This window comes from Urocampus carinirostris, chromosome 20 (genome assembly GCF_059441175.1).
Source record: "Urocampus carinirostris isolate Australia breed hairy pipefish chromosome 20, RoL_Ucar_1.0, whole genome shotgun sequence".
NCBI classification, from domain to species: Eukaryota; Metazoa; Chordata; class Actinopteri; order Syngnathiformes; family Syngnathidae; genus Urocampus; species Urocampus carinirostris.
Window position 1 is genome coordinate 11954279 of NC_142368.1, and position 27451 is coordinate 11981729.

At 38.6% G+C, this 27451-nt stretch overlaps 2 protein-coding genes and 2 long non-coding RNA genes across 10 annotated transcripts in view; 2 read left to right on the forward strand and 2 right to left on the reverse strand.

Moving 5' to 3' along the window:
* Positions 1-9216, forward strand: part of LOC148346246 (uridine-cytidine kinase-like 1) — a 29785-nt gene extending 20569 nt beyond the window's left edge. Inside the window, exons 9-15 of the mRNA XM_088325711.1 lie at positions 2088-2186; positions 2271-2364; positions 2433-2495; positions 3409-3531; positions 3601-3708; positions 7117-7273; positions 7599-9216. Coding sequence (XP_088181837.1) covers positions 2088-2186; positions 2271-2364; positions 2433-2495; positions 3409-3531; positions 3601-3708; positions 7117-7273; positions 7599-7675 — 721 coding nt within the window. The 3' untranslated portion in view covers positions 7676-9216. The remainder of the gene's footprint in view (positions 1-2087; positions 2187-2270; positions 2365-2432; positions 2496-3408; positions 3532-3600; positions 3709-7116; positions 7274-7598) is intronic.
* Positions 1989-7259, reverse strand: LOC148346247 (uncharacterized). Of its 2 annotated transcripts, none has more exons than XR_015848362.1 (3): positions 7107-7259; positions 3610-3725; positions 1989-2206 (listed from the first exon to the last, which is right to left on the reverse strand). It is a non-coding gene; the product is annotated as an uncharacterized LOC148346247 (long non-coding RNA). The 2 variants fall into 2 exon arrangements; XR_015848361.1 differs by lacking the exon at positions 1989-2206 and adding an exon at positions 2290-2439.
* Positions 7332-27451, reverse strand: part of LOC148346248 (uncharacterized) — a 31379-nt gene continuing 11259 nt past the window's right edge. For both annotated transcript variants that reach the window (XR_015848360.1, XR_015848359.1), the window contains exon 3: positions 7332-7467. This is a non-coding gene — a long non-coding RNA (uncharacterized LOC148346248). The remainder of the gene's footprint in view (positions 7468-27451) is intronic.
* On the forward strand, positions 11753-27016 carry mpv17 (mitochondrial inner membrane protein MPV17). Of its 5 annotated transcripts, none has more exons than XM_088325714.1 (8): positions 11757-12039; positions 15212-15289; positions 16607-16722; positions 19494-19586; positions 19654-19749; positions 24113-24145; positions 24227-24279; positions 26101-27016. In XM_088325714.1, the coding sequence occupies exons 2-8, from the start codon at positions 15217-15219 to the stop codon at positions 26168-26170; spliced, it is 534 nt and encodes a 177-aa protein (XP_088181840.1). In that variant the 5' UTR covers positions 11757-12039; positions 15212-15216; the 3' UTR covers positions 26171-27016. The 5 variants fall into 5 exon arrangements, with proteins under 5 accessions (XP_088181842.1, XP_088181840.1, XP_088181838.1 ...); XM_088325712.1 differs by having other exon boundaries at positions 11761-12092; XM_088325713.1 differs by lacking the exon at positions 11757-12039 and adding an exon at positions 12164-12433.

Here is a 27451-nt window from a genome sequence, read left to right on the forward strand (position 1 = left end):
AAATAGCGACAAAGGTAGCTTGATAGTTATTGAGAAAAGTACCGTATTTTCCGCACTATAAGGCGCACCCCGAAAAAATAGTTTTTGGTCCTATTTTTGACAAACACAAGACGCACCGGATTATAAGGCGCTACAATGGGAACGTCGACAAAACAGTCAGATGGTTCAGTCCAACTTATTACATTACTAAAGCTTGCAAAGACGCAAATACGTGTCAAGAACACGTGCGGATGCGGTGTCCGTACGATGTCACTCAAATGCATCGTTCCATCATTCGAAAGGTTAAAGTCTTGGGATTCATCTTTTTCGGCCAATTGCAGGCTTTGTTTTGCCGTTCAAGCCAATGCTAGCCTGTAAATGATAAAAAGGATCCTCCCCTTGATCTCCGAATAACTTTAGCCAATAGTGATCCATTCAAATGATGATTGACACGCCAATGAAACGCCGGTAAATAAATCCCAGCATACACCGCAGACTACTTGGCCTTCGGGGGAAAATCTAGTCTGCGTCTGCAAGTTAGTTGCAAGACTTTGCGAATTAATTTTGTTCCATAAATAAGGCGCATGGTCAGCTTTTGAAAAAAATTAAGGCTTTTAGGTGCGCCTTATAGTGCGGAAAATACGGTAAACTTAAAAAAAGTTAAAAAAAAAAACTAAGAGGGAGGGAGATAGCCGACTAAAATAGTAAAAAGCCAATCAAATAGCCGGCTAAATGGTCAAGTCGTGTTTATTTGTATAGTTCTTGAGATTATTGCAAACTACAGATTTATGACACCATCCCCTGATCTAAAACTTACACGAGGGCAAGGAAAAACTCAAAACCTTAGTCAAGTCATGTTTATTTCCATAGCCCTTAATCACAAGGAGTCTCAAAGGGCTGTCCAGACGAAAGGCTATTATTGCACCATCCCCTGATCTAAAACCTAGATGAGGGCAAGGAAAAACTCAACATGAGGAAAATGAAGAATAGTCTAAAATGTAGCTTGATAACTATCAAAAAAGAGATAATGTGAGCTAGATAGCATGCAAAAAAATCTCGCTAATTAGCTAAAAATGTCGAAGATAGCTAGTTACAAAGCTGAAAATAACCTCATGATTAGGGATTTAGTTTGTTGTATTTTATTTAAAAATAAATCAATAAAAAAATGCATTTGTTCAATACACGAATAAATTCTCATTCTATTCTCTCAATTGCTTAAAAATAATTTTTAATATTTGAATAGATTATTTTGTCCATGAAGCCCATTAAATGGTATTTATCGATTTGAAATTCTAGAAATAACCATTTATCATGTTATTGCCAGGTAAATCATTAAAAATAAGGTTAATTAGATCCTGTCAGGTCTAAATATAATGGAAGCTAGAGCTCTTGTTAGTGAAAGGATAGTGGGATTGTGGACAAGTTCTTAAGGATGGGCTGTCGAGGGCCGGACTAGTAGATTAAAGAGAAAGAGGGAGGGAAAAGGAGGGAGGGCGGGCAAAAGAGAGAGGGAGAGATTGTGAGAAAGGGAGAGGAGTAAAGAAATCCAAAGAGAAATAAAGACTGAAGGAGAGAAGAGAAAAGAAAGCGCGAAGGGTAGGAAGAGAGAAAAAGAGAGAAGGAAAAAAGGAATGTGAAGCAAAAGAAGTTAAAAAGACAGAGAGAGAAATAAATACAAGTAATGCATTTTTTTATTGATTTATTTTTAAATAAAATACAACAAACTAAATCCCTTTGTTCGAGGCACCTGGCTTTGGCAACATCAAGTGGACATATTTCAACCTGCAGCTCATTTTTCTCTTGCGCTTCTTGAGTGTTGTCTCGCTGGCCAGATTCAATCCCTTAGTGGGCCTGATCTGGCCCGTGGGCTGCCTGTTTGACACCTGTGTTTTAAACGGTGGTGGATTTTTTCCCTTGAAGGTACTTGATCAATTTTAAAATTGGCCATGAAGAAGGCGTACAGACCCCGAATATATAAAAAGAACAGCCCACGCAACTGATTTCCAAACAATGAGCATTTAATTACGCATTGATTTTCTTCTCAATACCTGAAACCAGTGACTATCCGGTGCTAACCATGAATTGTCGGGTTCAAATGTCCTCCTCAGGTCTGCCCTGGCGTCGGCACACCAAGGCCAGCCTCTACCCGACACGCTGAGCGTTCTGAAGGAATCGCCGCAGGTCCGCGGCATGCACACCATCATCCGGTAAAAGGAATAGAATTCACCTGAAAATCAAGAATGGCCTTTTTGTTATTTTTCACAATCCACCCTGTAACTTCTCTCCTCCAGGAACAAGGAGACCAACCGTGACGAGTTTGTCTTCTACTCCAAAAGATTAATGAGGCTCCTGATTGAACATGCCCTCTCCTTCCTGCCGTTAAAGGTCGGAGTTTGTTTACCTTATCGTCTTTCTTCATCCATCCATTCTGACTTCTTTTATTTCTTGGACAGCCCGCGTCTGTGGAGACACCTCAGGGTAGCATCTACCACGGGAGCAGGTTCAGCGGGAAAGGGGCAAGTCACTTCTCTTTTGGCTTCATTCTAGAGCAGTGTTTTTACAACCAGTGTGCCGTGACAGCTTTAGGGTTTAATGTTGTGTTTTCAAGGTCGCGAACATGCTTGAAATTGTTGCCATGTTAAATGAAGAAATTGAAATTGTGTGTGTAAATGACGCCGACATGCCTGCTCTGGTGGCTCGTCAGTATGGTGTTGTGATCTGAAGTGTCACTGCCCCCTACTGGTCCCACCCAGGGGGACAGCTCTATTTAGAAAACTGGGCTCGGCTCCCAAACACCTTCGATTTGGTTTTTTTATTGATACATTATCGATGATTGAATGATACTGACAAAATTATTGAGTCATTTGTAATTTCATATGTTTTGCGGGGGATCTCTGAAAACACACGAAATATAAATCAAGATACAAAACAATTTTAGCTTTTTATCTACTGAACACATTTAAAGACAAACAACAGAAAATGCAAAACAATGAAATATTAATTATTTATGCTTCACTTCTTTAAAGAAATGAAAGAATGCAAATATCTATTTACAATTTTATTTTAATTATGTTAGACATGCAAAAAATATAAATGAAAATAAGCAAAACAAAAAAAGCGGTCTCTAAGATTGAATGCATGCTGCTCTGAAGCAATCAATATCGTCAAAATGAGTCCAAATTTAGCTCATTTTTCGTCTTTTATACATTCAGTACTTTCTTTTTGGTCTCTGTATTGAACTCTATTATTACCCAACACCTATAGAGGCCTTTCTGTGCGCATAGTCGAAGCAGAATTCATGTCAGTTTATAGCAAAAATGTTGTGTTGGCGGGCAAGAAAGCAACTTTATTTTAGCGGACTGGATTTCTTCCTTTAGAGGTACTGGAACAATTGAAAATATGGCCATTAAAATGGTGCCTTTTGTTTAGATTACAGGAGTGTCTATTCTGAGGGCGGGGGAGACCATGGAGCAGGCGCTTACGGCGATATGCAAAGATATCCGACTGGGGAAAATCCTCATCCAGACCAACCACGAGACCGGTGAGCCAGAGGTACGTCTTAACCCGGATAGGATCCCATTGTCTAAGATATTTCCGTCCTAAGAGATTGTGTGCGCACAGTTACACTACCTGCGGCTGCCAAAAGACATCAGCGAGGACTTTGTCATCCTGATGGACAGCACCGTTTCCACCGGGGCTGCCGCGCTCATGGCCATTAGGGTTCTTCTGGTGAGTGGCATTCCGGCCTGCACGAGGAAACGCCTTTGCTTTAAAAGTGACTACGGTGATTGCTCTACATACGGGATGAATGGATTTCTCGCATCTTGAGCAAATTCCCCCCATTTGAAATAACTGAAAACCAATTTATCCGTTCCCGGCTGTTCTAAAGCATCCAAGTTAATCTTGAATAGATATGAAGTATATTTTCCTGATCACTAAAAACACATTAGAATTGTAATTGAACATGAAAAAGTACGAAGATAAGGAAGAGGATGACCTCATGCTGACAATTCTCGTAAAGCAGATTTTCTCTCGTAGCTTATATGTAGAGGGGCCACTGTAATAAGGCGTGTACAGTAATCCCTTGTTTTTCGCGAGAGTTACGTTCCAAAAACCACCAGTGATAGGTAAAATCCTAGAAGTAGAAACCTAGCTTAAGTGTACACTGGTTTTTCATTTATCTTTCTTTGCCTGTATGCGTGTATTTTCACATATCTATATTTAAATATATGATCAAATATAGAATAGAATATATCTTTATTGTCATTGTTACAACGAAATCAGGCGTGGCACTCCAGTTTCACATTTAACAGTGAGGATAAAATAAAACAAAGAAGATAAGGTTATAATTTACACAATATAAAGGAAAGGAAAAGATGAGAGATGAAATACCACTGAAAGTAAAACGATAAACTGGAGAGCCATGTCAAGCCGCCATCTTGAAGATGTACTCCCCTACTTACGACCATTCAACTTACGCAAAACGGTCGATACGAACATTTTTTTCGGAATGTCAAAAACTTCCGGACATTGCTGTAAGTTAGATTTTGTATTGTGCGCACCTTTTCCCAAGTAGAGGACATTACCGTAGTGCTTCTTACCGCCGCTACCAGCATGTGGCGCTGTGAGGGGTCACCGGGCATCCGCCCCGAAGAAGAAATCCAGCTTTCTCTTCCTAGTTTGTGAGTAAACATTCTATACTGTATCTCCAGCACGTTAAGAACTTTGACATTTTTATTGTTTATCTCGTATCTTTTCCATATGGTTGGCGTAAAGTGTAAAGAAGAGGTGAGAAGTTTCATTTGAAATGAAAGTGGAATAAGAAAGCTTGATGCGGTTGAGAAAATGGTCGGAGCGCTTTTTTTTTCAGCCACTCATTAACACGAAGGAAGACTTCTTGAAGCTCATCTTCCAAAAGTAAGTTCTACTTCACTTTTTATCTGTGTAGAGCATATTATTTCATGAAATGTTTATTTTTTAGTACAAAACAATACAGGTTACTTATATAAGCCTTAAACCTACAAAATATAGCACTGAAGCAATCTACGAACAAATTCTACTTAGTAACGATCGTCCGGAACATATCTCCTTTGTAGGTAGGGCAGTACGACAATGGTTTCCTGTCAAATTGTAATTTTATATTTCAATACAAATTGCAAATGATCTTTTCCTCTATCATCACTAATAATAAACTATTTACCAACTGATGTATAATTTAAATATTCACAGACAACACTAAATCCCTGAAAATGCTTAACGAAAAAAATATAAATTAAAAATAACTCTCCAGTACTCTAAATACAAAGACTAACCAATTCAGACGCAGGAAACAAAGTAAAATAAGTATAACAAACAGCAAAAGATCAGCATTCGGTTGAAAGATTCAATGCACTCGGCGCGTGCATTGTTGAAGCAGAATGGCAGAATTCATGTCAGTTTATAGCAGCCCATTGACCATAGATAGAAACAGCTCAAAATAGCGACTTTTATTGCAGTCATTAAAGTAACAACTGAGAAATCTCCCATTGCACAATCATGGAAATGGAGTTGTGTACTTCATCGAAACAGTATAAAAATGAAATCAAGTGCACCTAAAATAAAACTACTTAACAGGGAAATTGCACTTTAAAACTGTGATGTAAGTCTGCAATAACAAATCGAGTAAAATGAATTATTAAAAGCGTTGGCAATTCATTAGATCATCGATTCGTTGCGTCATGGGATTTATGAGCCACTAAGTACGTTAAATCAATGCAAATAAGAGGGATTGCTGAGAGTTGTAGTACCGCGTGCGTCTGGCAGAGGGCACTAAGACTGTTGTAATAAAAAAAATATATATATTTTGTTTGAACCTTAAAACTAGCATGACAATTTCAACTTTTTCGTTTCGGATAAGGTGGTTACATTTTTATGTGTATTGTTACGTTAGTTGACAACCACTTGGATCATTTTTTTTAATGTTTTGTGCACAAATTTTCTATCCGTCCAAAACTGTATTTGAATAAATAGGAGGAAATTAAAATGTCTTAAAACAATCAATTAAGATGAATTATTTTTAATGGATTGGATTGAAAAAAAAAACCACATGACTCCTTTTTTTACTTAAATATTTAGATTTTGTGGACAAGAAAGTGCTCAAAACCGAATATTAAACAAAAGTGTTTTCCAAATGAATATTATATACCTGCAAAAACAGGTATTTTTGTTGTTTAAAGGCACATAATACATGCAAAGGTGAAAACCCAGTAACATGATTTTAATCATTAACAAGCAAAAAATAACCTCCATTACATTTACTCACTCTTTCTTCTTTGAGAACTTAGTATTGGAATACCAAAAATGTGAACATGTCAATTAGGATGCTCTCTATGGTAATGATGTAGAATTTCCCCTTTGGCGAACAGTTACTTTCACTGTCCACTCAGAATGCAGAACACAATACACAATGAAAAAGGGCAAAGTAGCATGACTGCAAAATGTAAACCACGATCTAGCAAGGGATTTCGGACGATCTTGCATAAGTTGCTTTCGTGCCATATACGTATGTTTAAGGCTTGCATAAGTAACCTGTATTGCTTTGTACTAAAAAATAAACATTTCATCAAATAATGTGCTGAGTAAAGATAAATAAAGTTGAGTTGAACTTACTTTTGGAAGGTGCGCTTCAAGAGGTCCTCCTCTGTGGTAGAAAGTGACTGAAAAAAGCGCTTCGACCCTTTTCTCAACCGCATCAAGCTTTCTTATTTCACTTTCAAAAGAAATGGCTCGCCTCTTCTTTAAGCTTTACACCAACCATATTGAGTGGATGCACGAGATATTAAACAATCAAAATGTCAAAGTTCTTAGTGCGCTGGAGATACAGTATAGAATGTTTACTCACGGAAGAGGAAGTGGATTTCCTCTTCGGAGTGGATGCTGGGTGTCCCCTCACAGCGCCACCACACGCCGGAAAGAACAACTACAATAATGTCCTGTATACGGAAAAAGGTGCACACGGTACAAAATTTAACTTACAGAAATGTCCGGATATTTTTCGGCATCCCGAAAAAAAATGTTTGTATCTCCTGTGTTTCCTAAGTGGCACGGTCGTAAGTAGGGGAGCGTCTGTACCGAATACTATTTCTGACCTTAATACAGGACCACGACGTGGCGGAGGACAAGATCTTCTTGGTTTCGCTCCTAATGGCGGAGATGGGTGTCCACTCTGTGGCCTACGCCTTCCCTAAAGTGCGCATCATCACCACTGCTGTGGACAAGGAGGTCAACCATCAGTTCCACATCATCCCCGGCATTGGTGAGCCAACCCTCCTCCTCGGTGCTGTCGCAAGATGTGGTCTTGAAAAGTCTTCTATTCAAAGAATACCTGGGTTTCATTTACCTTGACCCTACAAAGAGCAGCCAGCGGGGCTCCAACATATCCTGGAGCAGGTCCTAGCTCACTTGAACATGCAAGGTTACTAAAGGCCAGGATTGATTTGCATGAAGCATCTAAAGGACAAATAGTAAAAGGGTTGTTAATTTGAGAGCTCTTCATTGTGTTTTTAAAAACTTCCCAAAAAAGCTAGCACATGCCAAAATGAATCAGAGTCGAAGCTAACGGCCTTCCGCCTCTCTCCTAGGTAATTTCGGAGACCGCTACTTCGGCACGGACGCTACTTCGGACTGCTGCGAAAGCGACGACGGGAGCAACTTTTGAGCGGGAAGAGCAAAAGAAAATCCTTGACATTCCCTTAAATACTTGATCCTTTTTACGGAAGCCATTGTTACCGTTTATCATTTCGAGCACTCGCTGCCTTAAAAAGGGAAATATCTGTTGAAGTCAGAAGTTAAATAGATTTGATCTTCATTCTCAGGTTGTTTTTTGCTTTCCATTCCAAATATATATATTTTTTTTAATATTTGAAAATTAAAAAATGGAGATCGTTATGAAAACCAGCTACTCTGAATTGCTACATTTTGTCCCGTCAATGTTTACCAGAAGCCAGTCTGTTGTATTTGAATGACAGGCTTTGTACGGATGCTTGAAATCCTTTAATTTGAATGAAGTGTTTTCAAGGTTTGAAAAGTGCTCGTTAATGCTTGAGATTTTGGCCATGATTCTTGGGTTAGGGTTTTGAACTTAGTTTATGGTTCCAAATTTGGACTGGAGCTAGGGTTGGAAACTAAGGCGTAGGCTCTTTATTAGGGTATTAAACTGAATTTAGGGTTTAGGAACTAGGGTTTCAGCTTCATGTTAGGGTTCCAAAATAGGTTTAGAGCTAGGGTTACAATTTGAAACAGTATTAGGGCTTGGGCTGAAAGTTAGTGTTTTAAACGGATTTCTAGGTGCTAAAATAAGGTTGGGGCTAGAGTTTGGGTTTAGGCCAGGGGTGTGAAACTCATTAACTCGGGGGCTGGACTAGTAGATTAAAAAGGGAGGGTAAAGAAAGAGCAAGAAAAAGAAATACAAGTACAGTGTCTTTGTTCGAGGCACCTGGCTTTGGCAACATCAAGTTGACATATTCCAACCTGCAACTCGTTTTACTCTTACGCCTGTTCGACACCCCAGTTAAGGCTCTCGTTCTTTTGATCGGGCTGGTTTTTCTTGTAATAGTACTGTGAAAAAACTGGAAAATTGGCTTTAAGATTTCTTAAAAAGGGCTTGAATCTAGCCCGCGAGACGCCGTCGAGAGGAGCGCAAGAGAAAAATGAGCTGCAGATTGATCAAATGTCCACTAGACGCTAACAAAGCAACTGGAGCTGTATCGTTTCCATTGTTTCTTTTTTTGTTTTCTCAGTCTCATTTTTCCTATCTGCCTCTTATTTTTCCCCCTTTTTGTTCACTATATTTGATGTTTTTCACTATTTGTATTCTTAGCTCCGCCTCACTATTTTTTTCACTTTGTCTCTAGCGCGCTCCTTTTTTTCTTTTGACCATTCACTGTCATTTTTGTTTTTCTTTCACTTGAATTCAGCCGTGAAAATAGTGTGGGAACCCTGGAACGAGGAATTGACAACAATATGGCAAATTATTTCAAGTATGACCGTGTTTTGTACCTGAATCACAAAACTGTTTACTTTTAACACTGTTTTCTCTGATGCCTTTGAATGCATCATCCGGGACTTTTCACGTGTTTTGTAATGAGCCGAGCTCAAAGCTTTAGTTACAAACTGTAAATAGTGAGCGTTTTCATGTTAATTGTATTGAGCCAAGAATTTTTTTTTCAATGAGTCCATTAAACATTTCTATTTTCTGTGTATGGCGGCAAATATTTGCTTATCACTTACGGGGTTTGTACGGGCGCTTGAAATCTTTGAATTCTATTGCTGTGTTTTCAGGGTTAAGAAAAAACTTGAATTTGGGGGGAAGCGTTTGAGATTGTTGCGGTTGACATGTTTCTAAGTTGTGTGACTATAAACCACGCAATAAATTTACAAATTTTCTTTAAAAAAAAAAAAAAGGGGTGTGAAAATGACACCAACGCGCCTGCTCTGATGGCCTTTCAATGTAAAGCTCACTTGCCCTACTGGTCGCACCCAAGAAGACAGCTTTATTTAAAAAACTGGATTTTTTTGCTGCCAAAATGCTCCTCAGATTATTTTTTACCACAAATTATTTTTACACTAAATTATTTAGGTATATGTTTTGAGGGAGCTTCCTGAAAAAACACGAAACATGAAAAAGTACAGGTGTACGAAAATAAATTGTAAGTTACGAAAATTAAGTATGTGCTAGCAGCAAGATAGTAACTTTTACTCAAATCTTTTGATCGACGGTAGAATAAACATTCTCTCGGGGTCAGACTAGTAGAGAGAAGGAAAAAAAAGAGAAAAAAAAAAGTGGGACAAAGAAAGAGAGAGAGAGCGAGAAACAAAGGAGATAAAAAGAAATAGTGAGAGAGGGAAAGAAAAAGAAATCCAAGGAGAAATAGAAAGGAGGAGAGAAAAAAGGAAGAGAGGACAAAAAAAGAGAGAAATCCAAGTACAGCGTTTGTAAGAGGCACCTGGCTTTGGCCGCATCAAGTGGACATATTTCAACCTGCAGCTCCTTTTTCTCTTGCGCTTCTCTGGGCGTTGTCTCGTGAACCGGATTCAATCCCTTAGCGGGCCTGATCCAGCCCACGGGCCGCCTGCTTGACACCCCTCGACTAAGCAAATTAGAATGTAACCTTTAGTGAGCGACTACGTAGCTCGTTTGCAGGGAATCGACTTTTGTTAAATAAACCATTTAGTCATTACATTAAGTCTTTTAAAGGGACACTGTGTAATATATGCGCACTAAATGTGGCTGTATTGCGTTGTGCAACCTCAAGACGAGTGCTACAAAGCAGAAGGATGATTACAAAGCACAGGTATGCGGAAACAGGGTGTCAAACGTATGTCCGCAAGCCGAATCAGTCTTGCCAACAGGTTTTAATCTAGCCCGTGAGATGCCGTCAAGAAGCGCAAGAGAAAAATGAGCTGCAGTTTGATAAAATGTCCACTGGACATCACCAAAGACCGATGCTGCTCACAAAGCAACTGGAGCTGTATCGTTTCCATGGTTTCTCACCCTTTTTCTCTTGTTTTCTTTCACTCTCTGTATTTTTTCTTCATCTACCTTTCGGTTTTCTCACTCTGTAATTTTTCCTATCCGTCTCATTTTTTTCTCTTTTTGTTCACGATCTGTTTCTTTTTTTTTTTTTAATTCACCATTTGTATTTCTTTTTATCTTGTCTCACTATTTTTTTCACTTTGTTTCTGTCTCTATCCTCCTTTCTCTGTCATTTTTTATTCTTTCTCTTTTGCTTATTACTCTTTCTTTCTCTCTTTGTCCTTTACTTTTTTCTCTCTCTCCCCTTTTCTCTTACTCGTTCCCTCTTCATCTTTCTTTATCCAACTATTTTTCTTCCAGCTCTCTATTTTTCTTCTTTCTCCATTACTTTCTATCTCTTCTCTCTCTCCTTTATCTGTCTCTTGTTCTACAAGTATGGCCATCATCAGAATGTTTTTTTTCTACCATGTGGCCCCCAGGTTAAAATAATTTGGACACTCTTGCTTTAAAGTGACCAAAGCGCAACATTTTTCTTCCTATTTTATTTTGCAAAACCTTTCAAGAGATTTGAGTTTGTTTGGTTGTGTACCTTTATCAACAAGATGGCGGAAAATCTGCGAGTCTAGTACTGTATTTCAATAAAATACAGGTTTATTCGATACTTCGTCTTTTTGCTTGTAATTCAAATATAGTTTGCTTTAAACAGACGTTTTGTTACCACTAGGGGTCGCTAAATGATACACAATGTCCCAAGTGGTAGTGTATTGTTTTCACATGGCTGCAGTTTCAAATTTACGATCTGTCCACCAGGGGGCGAAATGTTCCACGGATTTTCTAAGAGCGGAAGTGACGAACAGCGCCTTCACTGGCTGTAGGAAAATAAATTGCTGTGCGTTTTGAATATAAAAAGACATTCATGGTTTCGCATTTGTGCTGGAAAGTTTTTTTTTCATTATTTTTATTTAATTTTACATTTTGATTTTAGGTTCAGAGCACCCAGTGTCTGGCTGGTTAAAAATGATTTTCTTCATTTCTCTTAAAGTGGTATGACATGTAAAATTCGATTATGATGATAACATTTGAATTAAAATAGTTTTTCTAAAGGCTTTTTACTATCAAATGAACGTTCGTTTTAAAGCCGTTTTTATTAATTGAATGTTCCTTTTTTTTAAAGTGAATTATGGCACTCGTGGGCTTCCATAATAACATACTGTTCTCAGCGAGGCTCCACTGACTACGTCGCTATCTTGTTTACAATTTTGTTTGTTATGCTTTTTTATATTTTACCTAGCATTTTTTAAAATTATATTTACGCAAATCCTGTCCTTTATTAAGAGAAAGTTTTACATTTTCGGGGGGCTTTGGGTTGAATTTGGGGGTGGTGAGCACCGCCCGAAAACGAGCTGGTTACGCCCATGTTTTAAAGTCTTCGCGAATGTTCGAAACAGGGTGAAAACCCGTCTTTAATTCTTATGCTTGTCAACGCTTGGAGTCATTTTACCTTATTCAACACTCGCAAGTGTCGTGTTGTCCGTAAGCCGGTAAAGGTACGTGAACGCATCATCTGCCTCCGGAGTGAGGTTTACCAGCGTAAAGGAAGGTAAACACTTTATTACTTTTTGTAATGACGCAGTCGTTATTTTGTAATGACGTTTAAAACGAGTTTTGGAGAGGATTTTTCTAATAATTGGATGGAATGTGTATGAAAGAATGGTGGTGTTACGCTCTCGTCTAACCAGCTCCAGTTGACTTGCAGCACGCCGATCCGTCCTTCGGAAAAGTCGAGATTTAAAACGTGTGCGTTGTGTTTTAGCGATATTGTCACCCGTCGCGCGAAAATATCATCCTCTCTTTTTGTTTTGGTTGCTTCTTTTGAATTCGGCGTTGCGAGCTTGTTTAAACAATGATGGGATCACAGCCGTTCACTGCACTAAAGCGAAGGTTTGTTCCTATGGGACTTCAGTTCCATTGAAAAACTTGGGTAATGGATGCACGTGGTTCCCAGTTGATTGAATAATCGACGTCACGTTACTAAGTAACGACTTAAACTGGTCAAAGTCACTTGAACTTATCGTTAACTAAGCGTTGTTTTTCAATTGAAGGGGGTAGTTGTCCATGACATCTATCCAGTTGAAGTAGTTGAATGCACTTTAATTATCAAGGCATCTGGAGAATTTCAACATTATTGGTAATATATAAACTTTATTTTCGTGTCAATCAAGCGGCCCGCGGGCCAGATCAGGCCCGCTAAGGGATTGAATCCGGCCCGCGAGACAACGCTCAGTGAAGTGCAAGAGAAAAACAAGCTGCAGGTTGAAATAAGTCTACTTGATGTTGCCAAAGCCAGGTGCCTCGAACAAAGACACTGTACTTGTATTTATTTCTCTCTCCATCCCTCTCTTTTTCACCCCTTTTCTCCCACTCCGTCTCTTCCAGTCTATGTCTTTTTCTCTTCCTTTGTTGCTCTTTGTCTTTCTCTGTGTCTTTTAACCTATTTTGCTCTAACTTCCTTTTTCCTTTTCTCTTTCTCTCTTCACACCCTTCACGCTTTCTTTTCTCTTTTCTCTCCTTCTGTCCTTCTATTTCTCTTTGTATTACTTTCTTCCTCCCTTTCTTTTCCCCCTCTCACAACTTTTTATCTTTTGTTTCCCACATGCTCTCCCTCTCTCTCTTTTTCTTTGTCCTGCCCTATCTCCCTTTCCCTCCCTCTTTCTCTTATTTCTTTATCTCTCTTTTTCTTTCTCTTTAATCTACTAGTCCGGCCCCCGACAGAATGTTTGTTCTATCGTGTGGCCCCCGAGTTAAAATGAGTTTGACACCCCAGATATAAAGGGTCATTTTTTCATGGACAAGTTCAAGCACTTTCAAGGCCAATTTCATTTTTTTTTCCAGTACCTTTAAAGGAAGAAATCCAGCACAGTTTAAAATAACTTTTTTTTGTTCACTTTGATGACTATAACAGAGTCGCTATCTTGCTGCTCGCACATAATTTTGTGCTATCTATGATCTTTTTGTGTCAATGGGCTGCTATACACTGACAAGAATTCTGCCATTCTGCTTCAACAATGCAGGGCTCTAGGGGTGTTGGGTAGTAATGGCGTTCAATATGGAAGACAAATCAAGAAAGTACCGGTACTATATGTATAAAAACAAAAAAGGAGCCAAATTTGGACTCATTGATTGCTCCAAATCAGAATGTTTTCAATCCTTTAATCTTAGAGACGGCTGATCTTTTGCTTTTTGATTTACTTATTTTAATATATATTTTTTGTGTGTTTTTCAGATCATCTGTGTTAATTGTTTAAAATACAACTGTAAATAGTTATTTTTTTTTGTATTTTATCATTTATTTACAGCACTAAACATTATATTTTTTATCAATATTCCATTATTTTGCAGTTTCAGGGATTTTGTGTTGTTGTTCGACTTTAAACCAGTTATGTGTGTTAAAAGCTAAAATTGATTTTGTATTTTACAATTTTATTTTGACAATCTGTGAATACTTGAATCTATTATTATTATTAGTTCAAGTTCTCCAGTGGTTTCACCTTTTCACAGTGTTGGTTTTCAGAAAGGTTTTTGTAGTTAGCATGTTTTGTCGAGCAGTGCCTCTTGATATTATATTCTTTGAAAACAGCCATACTCTTGGCAAATTAGGCAGAAACAATTGTTTTGCATTTCGGTAAAAAAAAAAAAAAAACTTTAATTTGGGAGGCCCTCACAGTCAACTTTCCTTTTTTTATTTACCGTCGCCATGTCAGAAACGGGGTGGGCAGACTTTCTCACAGGAAACCAAGTGGAAGGTGGCCAAAGGGCTACTGCCATCATCTGGTAAAATGGTGTAAGCAAATGAATTTCATACTGCGGTCAACATTACTGGTGGGCCACATATTAATTTTACGACGAAGGCTGCAGGACAGTAAAAACTTGATCAAGGGCTGTAACTGGCCCCCGAGACGGACTTTGGACATTATGGCCTACATCAGGGGTGTCAAACTCATTTGAACTCAGGGGCCACACGATAGAACAAACATTCTGTCGGGGGCCGGACTAGTAGATTAAAGAGAAAGAAAAAGACAGATAAAGAAATAAGAGAAAAAGGAAGGGAAAAAGAGAGAAGGCAGAACAAAGAAAGAGGGAGATAGCGTGAGAAACAAGAGAGATAAAACGAGAAGTTGTGAGAGAGGGGGAAAGAAAGGGAGCGAAAAAAAGAAATCCAAAGAGAAATAGAAAGACAGAAGGAGAGAAAAGAGAAAAGCGCGAAGGGTAGGAAGAGAGAAAGAGAAAAGAGGGAAAAGGAAGTTAGAGCACAAGAGGTTAAAATACCCCGAGAGAGAAAGAGACAACGAGCAACAAAGGAAGAGAAAAAGAGAGACACAGAGAGTGAAAGAAACAGAGACAGAGTGGGAGAAAAGGGGTGGAAATGAAAGAGAGAGAGAAATAAATACAAGTACAGTGTCTTTGTGAGAGGCACCTGGCTTTGGCAACATTAAGTTGACATATTTCAACCTGCAGCTTGTTTTTCTCTTGCGCTTCTCTGAGTGTTGTCTCGCGGGCCGAATTCAATCCCTTAGCGGGCCGCCTGTTTGACACCTGTTGCCTACATGTTCATTTTCCTTTATATATAGCCGAGTTATCGAATTCAGGACTGTATTTGTATATATTTTTTCTCCTTGTGGCCCTTCTGCCCGATTTCTTTAACCCATTTTGTGCCCATAGTAACGATGGCGGGCCTGTGGCGCTCCTACCAGGCCCTGATGGCAAAACATCCCTGGACGGTGCAAATTGTGACGGCCGGTGAGAAAAGTCTTTTGTTGACTTTCACTCGAGTTAACATTTGTGTTCAGTAAAAGCCAAAAGTAACCATGCAGAGTCAACAGAGGCAGAGAACTTTGCTCGTCACACACATTCTCAAAGGGTTTTAGAGTTAAGTCTGTCCGAAGCAGTTAGTGGAAGCCCCACTCGTTTTTACTGTCTATTGCAGGGGTGTCAGACAATTTGGCCCCGGGGCCACATGGAAGGCACAGCACTCTCGCGGGGGCCAAAATAACAGATGAAAGAGATGAAGAGAGATTTTTAAAAAAATGAAAAAGAGAAGAGACAAAAACCAGGAGAGAGAGAGGACAGCAAGAGAAATAGGGATTAAAAAGAAAAAAGGGGAGAGGAATACAGAGAAAATGAGAAAAAGAAAGACAAAAAAACGGAAAAAAACAGAATAAGTAAATTGATAGAGGGAGAGTGAGAAAGAATGAAAGAGAAAGAAAGATAGAAAAAGAAAAGTGGAGAGAGGGAAAGACAGAGAGAGAGCAAAAGATAGATTAAAAAGGAAAGGGGGAGAGGAAGAGAGGGGGTAGGAGAGAAAGCACAAGAAAGAGAAAAAGAGAAATAAATGAGGGAGAGAAAGAAAGAGAGAGCAAGAATGAAAGAGAGAAAGTATGATACAAAGAGAAAGAAAGAAAAGTGGAGAGAGGGAAAGACAGAGAGAGCGAAAGATAGATTAAAAAGGAAAAGGGGAGAGAAAAATAGAGGGGGTAGGAGAGAAAGAACAAGAGATAGAAAAATAAATAAATGAGGGAGAGAAAGAACGAGAGAGAGCAAGAATGAAAGAGAGAGAAAGAAAGATAGAAAGAGAAAGAAAGAAAAGTGGAGAGAGGGAAAGATAGATTAAAAAGAAAAAGCAGAGAGAAAGAGAGGGATGGGGTAGGAAGGAAAGAACAAGAGATAGAAACATAAATAAATGAGGGAGAGAAAGAAAGAGCAAGAATGAAAGAGGAAGAAAAAGAGAGAAAGAATGATGGAAAGAACAAGAAAGAAAAGTGAAGAGAGAGAAAGAGAGAGAGAAAAAGAAAGAAAGAGAGAAAAAGAGAATTAAATACAAGTTCAGCGTTTGTGAGAGGCACCTGGCTTTGGCAACATCAAGTGGACATATTTATACCTGAAGCTCGTTTTCCTCTTGGGCTTCCCTCAGCGTTGTCCCGCCGGCCAGATTCAATCCCTTAGCGGGCCTGATCCGGCCCGCGGGCCGCCTGTTTGACACCCCTGCTTTAGAGCTATCCGACAAAAATGTTAAACATTTGAAGCTTGTAATGTTTTGTTGTGTTGTGATTGGTGCAGGCTCTCTAATGGGCGTGGGGGACGTCATTTCGCAGCAGCTGATCGAGCGGCGTGGAATCCCTCATCACGATTTTCGCCGCACAGCCAAAATGATGAGTATCGGCTTCTTTTTCGTGGTGAGGGTCACAAAAAATGCCTACTCCAGGGATGGAGAATGTTTTTAAGTTGCAAGGCTGCTTTGACTAAAAAAATGGTATCTGCCAATAGTCTCAAACAATGTTCCCTGTAATTTTCCTTACGGGTCTGAGCGTTCACACAAAGTCGGTGAGCAACGCTTGAAACAACAGTGAGCAACAGCAATCCCAAGTGTGGCAACTAAGTCATTATCAAACATGTCCAAAACTTGACATCAAGTTACATTTTGCTGAGTTTCCGGCAATGCAAAATGATTTTTCTCTTTTGAATGAATTGACTCATGCATTATTGCAAAGGTTGTAAGGCCTACAAACGTCATTTGTTTTCACAACAATTTTTTCACAAGATTTCTTTTTTTTTCCTGGTATCTTTTGTTGCATGACACTAACATTTTTGGGGGCTTATTTAGTCGGTTGCACGATACACAACTGTATTTAATTCACATTTTCACAAGTACAATGTTGGCACAAGATTAAGTCAATAGAATTGGAAATTATTTGAATGCAACACAAACTTTCTTCTTTTTCCCCGTTTTTTTTTTTTTTTTTTTTTTTAATTCCTTTAAAAAAATCTCATTGTGTTTATTTTTTCCGAGCTGTTACTTTTTCCTTTTTGTTCTCTATTTACTTTTTTCCTTTGTTTGTTTATTTTCTTTTTTTTTCTGTCGTTCTCTAAATTTTTCCTTCCTTTTTTCTCTCTTTCTTTTGTTTATTTTTCCTCAGCTTTTCACTTCTTTTTCATTTTGGTATTTTTTTCTTTTTTGTTCTATTCCCCCCTTCCTTTAAGTCATTATTTTGCATAATTTTACATAATTTTTGGTCATGTTGGGATGAAAGAAGCAAAAACAACCTGAAGAGCCGTTCGGAACCCGAAAGAGCCGGTTCCTGATAGTGAGCTGAGCCGAAGAAGCCGGTTCTCGAAAAACCCTACCGACTACTCAACTTTGTACGACTTCGACTTTGACTTCAAAATACCGCATTTAGAAAACATCGTCGGGGAAACCCGTGTATTTTTACCTTCATGCACTGTAACTTTGCCTTAATTCACTTCTTAATTGACAATTTTGAGCCCTGATTTTGCTGGCTAGATTTTCTTGTGCGCTGAAAAGCTCTGGGTAGTGCACAATTGCGCACACACGCAGCTTAGAGGGAACATTGGTCTCAAATCTGATTACCTTATCGATACATGTCGATTAAGTTATTTATTATTTTTAAAGCATTAAATTTATGTAGATTCCCATGCTCATTGCGTCTTTGAATGTCCAAGTGGCAAAAGACACGACTGTGTATTTTTCTGCATGAAATTTGTTAAATATCTCGTACATAGACATATAGTATTAAAAAACAGCAAGTACAGGAAAAGAGACAGCTTGATGAACGTTGGCCTTGAGCACAGTATTACTTGATGAAAACTATATTTCTTATTGGGGGAGACACATGAAGAGACACTGGGGACAATTTTTGTTTGGGATATATTTTCAGTTTCATTTTACAATAATTTTAACTTATTTCACTTGCAAGTCAAGTCATTTTCAGACCTTTGATATGTGACGTATTTACATGGTCTTTAGAAATCTATTCCCATATGTGTTGAATCTTCTTAAACTTCAAAGAAGTCCATGGAGTCATAGGTTTGAATGGGTAGAACTATCTGGAATAATCTGTTGCCCCGTTAGCGATGCTACAGTGTCGAAAATGATTTTGGGGTTATTCTTTTGTGCCGCAATCACCTTCGAAAAATAGGCTGATTTTGCAGAGGCAAGGGCTGCTTTATACTTTAACAAGCTGTCACACCAGGTTTGAAGGAAAACCTTAAGCTTGGTAGCACGCCATTTACTTTCAGATTTCCTGCAGTCTTGTTTAAGCGATCTAGTTACATCAGTAAACCCAGGAGTGCGTCTTTTACGTCGTGATTTAAGCCGTAGGGGCGCCACGTAATCCAGGACACTAGCCAGGGTAGCATTAAACTCATTTATGAGTGAGTCAATAGAGCCTTTATATAGAGGAAACGACGCAACTACTCCTGAAAGAAGATATTTAGATGATTTTACTTATTTTAGGTGTTGCTTTTATCCACGTTTTCTGTGAACTAAATGGTTCATTTAACATATATAATTTCTACTCCCCAAAAGTTTTTTAAAAGAAAGGAAAATAATATTATATATATATTTATTGTTAATTATATTTTCTAGCCATTCATAATGTCTAGTAACTTTAGGTTGGACTAATTAGGGGGTGGTTAGTTTGTTGGATCCCTTAACCACTAGGGTCGCAAGGGCACCATTTCCTTTGGTGTGTCTTGGGCAAGTACAGCCTGGTGGCGCCCATCCCTTTCCAAGCCAACAAATACAATATCTTATTTTACTTTGACTTAAAAAAAAAAGAAAATCAAATGATCTAAATGAACGAAACTATTGGATAATTTAGCTAATTATAATTCTTATCTTATGTGTTTGTCAATAAATTTGTTTATTTTCTAATGCAGAGTTCAATGTCAATTATCCTTATTGACAGTTTAACTGTTTAGGTGGAAAAATATTTCCCCCGGGAACCCATGCTTCACACTGCCCTTATTCTCCTCATGGATAATATTGGCACCACATATCAAACGCCAGGTTCTCCACTTTGATTACCTTAGCCCTTATTCTCCCCAGGGATAAAATTGGTCCTTCATGATCAGACATTCTATACAAAGAATGCTTAATTCATGGACCAATATTAGAGTTCTTGACCCTTTCACATTCTCTCTTCAGGGCCCAGTTCTTGGCAGCTGGTACAAAGTTTTGGACCATCTCGTGGTCGGAGGAAATAAGAGTGCTGCCATGAAGAAGATGATGATTGATCAGGTTAAAAGTTTTCATCTATCGCCCCACAAAACAATTCATCGAGTAGTTTGATGTCTCTTGTCTGCAGTTGTGCTTTGCTCCATGTTTTCTGGGCGCCTTTCTAGCTCTGTCAGGAATTCTGAACGGGCTGAGCGTTGAGCAGAACCTTACCAAGCTACGTCGGGTGAGAATAGCTTATCTTCCTAAACACTTCAACAAGCACCTAAAACACACATTACCATTAATTACGGACTACAAGCCACCATTTTTTTGCAATTTTTTAATACTACAGCTACCGAGATAAACCACCAAAAGAAGGACCGTGACCACAGTGGGCGTGTTATTGAGACTTTACTTCCCTTCTCTAGATGGTGAAAACTGCAACAATACAATACAGTGCATTGAAAGAATTTGCCGATGTGTTGGCAAAAATAACAAGCATAAACTTTACATCCAACCATCCAAAATATAGTTGTTTGGACATTAAAAACACCTTTATAATAACTGACAGCATTGCCCTGGTAATCCTTCTACATGATAAAGACAGATCGGAGATGCAACTGTCATGTCTGCCATAACGTCAGTCAACTGTGGTGCTGGAAACCTGGAAGTAGTATTATTTTGCTATATTTCTTTAACTTAAAACACAAACACAAAATATTTATGCAGAACACTTGTGCTACATTTCAAAACACAAAATTATTTATTGAAGAAAAACATTTGCCTTAAGGGAAACACACTTCCGGCCTGGCCTCATTGGCAACTATCACTAATCTCCACAAGCGGGCAACACACTTACAACATACTCATGATTTCAACTTTTTCCCCTGCAAATCAAATCCTCAATTAAACATCTGATCAAACAACATTGAAAGTTATCCATTAATAATAATAATAATAATTTTCTTGTATTGTCATTCTGTGTAACAATGTACACAGAACGAAATGTCGATTGCACCTGACCCGTTGTAGCGAGCCGATGCAGCCGCAGCCAACAGAGGGCGCCGCCGACTACTTTTTAAGTCTTAGGAATGACTCAAAACCCTACACTTCGATTCCCGTATCATCGGCGCTAATGTCAGGTCTCTGAAGTTTCCTTTAATTCCAGAGGAACGCTAACAAGCAAATGCAATTTGATCCATTACCACAGAAACCACAACGGCACAAAAAGACATCGGTGTTGCAATCTGGCATTATTCTCCAATGTATGGTTTTCCCGGCGCTGTCGTCTAGAAATATAGGGCTCACGTTTTATGCGACGCAGCCATTATTCATGTTTTCATTCAGCGCAGTAGTAAATATGTGCTCGTCTTTGTAATTGCAATCTTTAATGGTCACATGATTCAGAAAAAGGGGACGTAAACGACTCGGAGCAGAACAGAAAATGTCGCCATGGCTTCATTGGTGTTCTGCTGCCAAAGGTGTCAACACCAAATTTCCCACGGAGTTGGGTTATATTGTAGGAAATGGACGTGAATTACCATATTCATTTATGTAAAAGCGCACTCGTTTTGATCAAAAACCAATATATTTTCTTTCAGCTTTTCTCAACTCAAACTAAGCATAGTTAACTATAAATACAATTCTAAAATAAAATTTACAATGTATTTATTTTATGTCCTTCAAAGTCCAATTCAGATAGGCCAAAGAGTTGTTTCCCCTTGTCATGTTTTTTGCTTTTGTTTATATCTTTCAGAACGACTTTTCGATTACTCCATTCTCTAACATTCGTCTCTGGTACCGTGAATTTACGTTTCACTGTTCAATTTGAACTTAAGCATGATTGGCAGCTTTTAGCCTTTAAGAGGCGTCAGATATAAAAGTTTTGGTTTTCGCAGCCCCAGTTGTCATCTAAAGGGTAACAATATAGCATTAAAAGTTTGAAAACAACTGAATTTAAACTTTATAACTCTTGATATTAGTAATTGTGCAAAACAGCAATTCTTAACCTGGGTTTTCAGTGCGAGAATTACCGTAATTGTTGTAGAACAGGGGTCTTCAACCCTTTTTCAAGCTGGGAGCTATTTTTTGTCACTAATTAGCGCAAAGGGCACCCAGTTAGACATTAATTTCTATAATAGCAACTTAACTAGACGGCTTGCTAGATTGCTAAAAGGTAGCTTGATAGCTAGAAAGGTAAACTGGTAAAAAACTAAAGGGGAGCTAGCTAAAAGAGTAAAAAGCCAACTAACTAGCCAAACAGAAAGCTAAAAATTAGATAGATAGCTAGAAAGGAGGCCAATTAGCTAAAAAGCTAGGAAGATAGCTAGCTGCAAAGCTAAAAGGGTAGTCTGTTAGCTAGCTTAGAAAAAACTGCATAGTTCTTTGCTCGTTCTCTTAAAAAAAAACCCATAAATTGGATTTAAGTTTGCTGTAGTTCCTGTAACCTAAATCCATAAAAAGATGAATACATTTGTTTAATACATTAATAGATTCTCATTCTATTTGTATTAATTGCTTAAAAATAATTATCAAGAATTTATTTATTTTGAATTTCTAAAATAACATTTTATTATGTTATCTCTAAGTTCTTACCAGGTTAATTGTTAAAAATAGTGTTAAATAGACTTAGTTAACCAATAAAAGTATACATTTTGCTTGAAAATCACAATGACCCAGCACCTATGAGCTATTTTTAGCAAAAGGTCTGTGGGCACCACATTAGAGACCCCCGTTATAAAACGTACACGCATGTGATTTGGATATTGTTACCAAGAATAGACCGCAGAATATTTTTGCGATCAATATCTCTGGTGGTCTCGCGGCCCGGGCTCGATTCCCGTTGCAGTCCATGTTTTGCGGTTGTGGCCAGCAATATTTTTCAACCCATTAATCATTGCATGGATATGATAACATACTACCGTAAAACCTTGTGTATAACTCGCACCCAAAATTATTTTTACGGTAAAAAAATGTGCGTTATTCATTTTGATTGCCGTTTCTACAAAGACAATCAAGTTTCGCCCTTAAATTTGAGAATCCGGCTTTTAATCAGATGCGCTCTGTAGTCCGGAATTTACGGTACATGAGATATCGTTGGGACTTATTGACAGGGTTGAAAGTAAGCACCCCGTGGCAGGCAAAGCGGAACAGTGCATGTATCGGTGTGTGTTCAAACACGGAGCTGCTCCATTATTGACGTTCGGAAGCGGAATACAGGTCTGGTGAGCACCAAACAAATACCAAAAAGGATGCTGAGCAAACACTGGCTCACAACTGATACAGTAAACGTTTTTCCACTCGATTCCTAGGACAGGGGTCTCCCCTAAGGACAGGTGACGTACCTGCGGACATGCTCTGAAAATAGCTCACCAGTGCTGGGCCATTGTGATCTTCAAGTAAAATTATTGTTTTTTAGAAGTTGACGAAGTCCATTTAAACCCTATTTCCAATAATTAACCTGGTAATAACATAGTAACAACACAGTAATAACATGATAAGTTGCCTTTTGCCCTTTGTGCTAATTAGGAATAAATAGTAGCTCTCAACGGTTGGAATCCCTGTCCTAGGAGGTAGTATTACACATCACGTGGTGAAGAACTATGGAGGACCATTTAGGCCAGGGGTGTCAAATTCATTTTAACTCGAGGGCCACACGATAGAACAAACATTCTGTCGGGGGCCGGACTAGTAGATTCAAGAGAAAGAAAAAGAGAGATAAAGAAATAACAGAAAGAGGGAGGGAAAAGGAGAGAGGGCGGGACAAAGAAAGAAAAAGAGTGAGAGAGCGTGAGAAACAAAAGATAAATAATCGTGAGAGAGGGGGAAAAGAAAGGGAGAGGAAGAAAGAAATCCAAAGAGAAATAGAAAGACAGAAGGAGAGAAAAGAAAAAAAGTGCGAAGAGTAGGAAGAGAGAAAAATAAATACAAGTACAGTATCTTTGTGAGAGGCACCTGGCTTTGGCAACATTAAGTTGACATAGTTCAACCTGCAGCTTGTTTTTCTCTTGCGCTTCTCTGAGTGTTGTCTCGCGGGCCGGATTCAATCCCTTAGCGGGCCTGATCTGTTTGACACCTGTGCTTTAAACGAACATTCTATTGATAAAAACTGCCTTTTGAAATAAAAAGCCTTAAGCAAAATATAAATCGCCCCTGTGTGTCAGTAAATAAGTCCGATTGGCTACCTCATTGAAATGCACTGATTTTCTAATAACCAAATCCACCCTAGAATTCTAGGTGGCGCTACATTTAACGTTTTAGTTTTACCGCATGCAAATATGCTTCAGCAAAAACAATTATTTAAAACAATGGCGACAACAATTCCCTTCGTGTGGGCTTGAATGCAACGTTTCACCGTCTAGATTTTCCATGTTTGCAAATCACATAGACGTCTGCGCTGGCGCATGAAAATAATCCAAACGAAAAGTGTGACAGCTGATAATTAGAAACGTGTTTTATTCCGATTGAGAAGTTCCACGTGCTCAACTTTCCATTTTCTGGACACGATTTGACCTTCAACTACATGACACGCGCACATTATGCAAAGTTTATGTGTGTGTGTGTGTGTGTGTGTGTGTGTTAATATTGTTGTTGTGCTGCCTTTGCAGGACTACCCAGACGCACTTATCTCCAATTATTATGTACGTTTTCTTTCATTCGATTTCATTTCCGTACAAGTCAGTGTTGATGTGTAATTACACGAGTTGTGTTTTGTGTGTCAGTTATGGCCGCCGGTGCAGATCGCCAACTTCTACTTCATTCCGCTTCATCACAGGTCGGTATCGTTATTCATTTTGATGTACCGTATTTTCACGACGACAGGGCGCAATGTGTTAAAAGCTGCCGTCTTCTTAGCTGGTTCTGTTTCTATATTTAACACTACACATGGCGTATTGTAAGATAGGGCGCGGGTGCCTTCTGGTGACAGAAGCATACAAATGTGCCCATTTAAAAATACAACGGAAGCAAAACGGAGTTTCGCTGTGGTTCATTAAAGGTATTGATTAAGAAGTTAAAATAAATAAATAAATAAAACATTTTAAAAAGAGTTGGGGAAAAACAGTTTGATGCTCTCATTTTTTACCGTTAATCCATTTAAAACAAAACTGTCAAAATCATCGTCCTATGTTTCTGACCAGAACAGCTTTGCTAAATCTCAATTAAAAGGTTCACTTCCTCCACTTTTAGAAAGCTCGAACAACCCGACAATCCATTCTTTCCAATTATAAATTGCTGTAAGGTTCTGTGCCACCGTAGTCCTGGTCCAGTTAAAAAAAAAGAGACTTTCATGAAACAAAAGCACCAAGGTGAAAACAATAACTTTCCCATTGCTAAATACACTACGGCGTTAGTATCCATGAGTACTTCAGCAAACAATGTATTACGAGGGACGACACGTGTTCTCTTCCACGTGGCGTCACCTTTATTCGGAAATGTGAACGACCTCAATAAAACATCAGATTTCACCTAAAAATGTTGTAAGTCTTGACTCGGGCAAGGCTCAAACCTGTGAACTACCGGACCCACCGAACCCTACGGCCACCGAGGTGGTCTACGTCTACTGCCTTGCATCACACACAATTTGAAGAAAATTGGAGACTTATCTGCCCTTATGGTCGTGAAAATACGGAACTTGAGCCCTTATTCTCTCTCTCCTCATGTACTACATTCACTGATCCACAGTCAGGGTTGGGTAGGGTTACTTTAACTGGATTACTTTAAATTACTTTTGGATTACTCCAATACCAAATATGCTAATAAAAGACAAAAGAAACTAAATATGAATACAAATATGACTCTCAACACGTGGTAAGCTTTCTCTCCTGGCTTTGATCTCTGGCAAAACTAACATAAAATGCGACAGAAACAAAATGAAAATCAATCCAAACATCATTTTTGCCGTTCCATGTGTTCTGTTACTCCCCAAGCCTGCACAAAATTTTGTAATTGTATTCATATTTAGTTTATTTTGTCTTTTATTAGCATATTTGGTATTGGAGTAATCCAAAAGTAATTGAAAGTAATCCAGTTAAAGTAACCCTACCCAATCCTGTCCACAGTTAATAATATACTTCACATTTTCCATTTTGATGTACTTGGAGAATATTGATCCCACAATGACACATCATACTCCAGTCCACATTCTCTATTTGGTCGTTCTTAGCTCATATTTTCCTCATGGATAACATTCACTGAACCCTAATTTCCTAGTACAGTATACTTCACCTTTTCCATTTTGATCTATTTAGCCCTGATGTTTTTGATGGATAGGAAAACAAAAAAAAAATCCTAATTTTGCTTACTTTGCACCTTTTTGCCTCATGATAAAATTGGTCCCAAATAAAGACACACAATATTTACTCTCCATTTTGCTGTACTTAATCCAAATTGTCTTCACGGATAACTATGGTCCCACATGTAATTGTCCGTTAATCTCACACATTACTCCACATTCTCCATTTCGCTGAACTTATCTTACATTCTTCTCTACCTGGAACACAAATAATAAACATTGCAATTCGAAGCTCTCCTTTATAAAGTATTATCCCAATTCCTGGCGTATTCTATTGAATTTAAGGAATTTTCTTGCCCTCAGATTGGCTGTGGTGCAGGTCGTAGCCGTGGCCTGGAACTCCTACTTGACCTGGAAAGTTAACACCGTTTGATCTACAACATCTACCATTAGTGACTCTTCTCTTAGCAGTTGTCGAAAGAGCCAAAACAAAAAAAAAAAACATGTATAGAGCCAGACAAAATTAAAAGCTTTATAGGAACGCAATATATCCTGTATATTTTTTATATATATATATATATACACACACTGTATGAACTGTATATAACTATATTCATTGAAAAACGTTAGGCATGTTTGACATGTTTTTTCTACAAAAAACAGATACCGTAAATTCCGGATATAAGCCGCTACTTTTTTCCCAAACTTTAAACCCTGCGGCTTATTCAGTGATGCGGCCAGTTTATGTAATTTTCCTAACGGCCGCCAGCGGCGCTCGAGTATGAAAGGTAAGATATAGACCGGTGGAATATATGCGCCGAGGAAGACTGCAACTTCTTGGCATGTGCATAAATTAAATCAGCGTGAACATACCCTCATCATGCAAAATGCAAAAAGAAAGGCACATGACGCAGCTTTCAAGCTAAAAGCAATCGAGCCGTCCGATAAAGAAGGAAACAGAGCTACTGCACGTAATCAGGAGTGGATGAGAGTTCCAGCGACAGTGACAGCGCGAGTGAGGCTGCGGGAGCGTGGGACGACGTCTAAATGACAAAGATTCTTTCCGATACTGAGGAAGACGACTTTGATGGCGTCACTTATAATGAGGAAGATGAGGATGGTTTACTGTGATTTTTACAAGTACGGTATATTTTTTTTTTTTTACCAGACCCATTTACTGTGTTGCTAGCGTGTTGCTATGGTAGCAACTGCCCTGTCACAGGCACCGTTTGGGATGAAAGTTATATTATTATTATTAAAGCTTTGAAAACTCTCGGTGTACTGTCTTTCTTTGTAAATATGTGTAACCATGTATAATATGTATTTGCAACTGTATATTTTTGTCATGTATTTATTTGTATTTATTTTGGACACTTATTCTGATATGTTTTGCACGGGGGGATTAAAAAGAAGGGGCGGAGCAAACGCGGGATGACGGGAAGTGGGGTAAAGGTGAGACCCGTTTGTGGACGCGGCGGACAATAGTGGATATATATTTTTCCCACCCTTACCTTTGGAAATCTACACTTTTTTCCTTGGATTACTTTCAACGGGACCCGGACTCTGCAGGTCTGCATCAAACCTTAAGTACCGGTATCATTTTCCGTTCAATTTGCCGGCTGTGATTTTTGGACTGTGTGTACTTTAATGAAGGACATTCAGTTTCAATCGCGGGACTTAAAGTCGGGTTTAGGTTAATTTTGTGTTTGTGTTA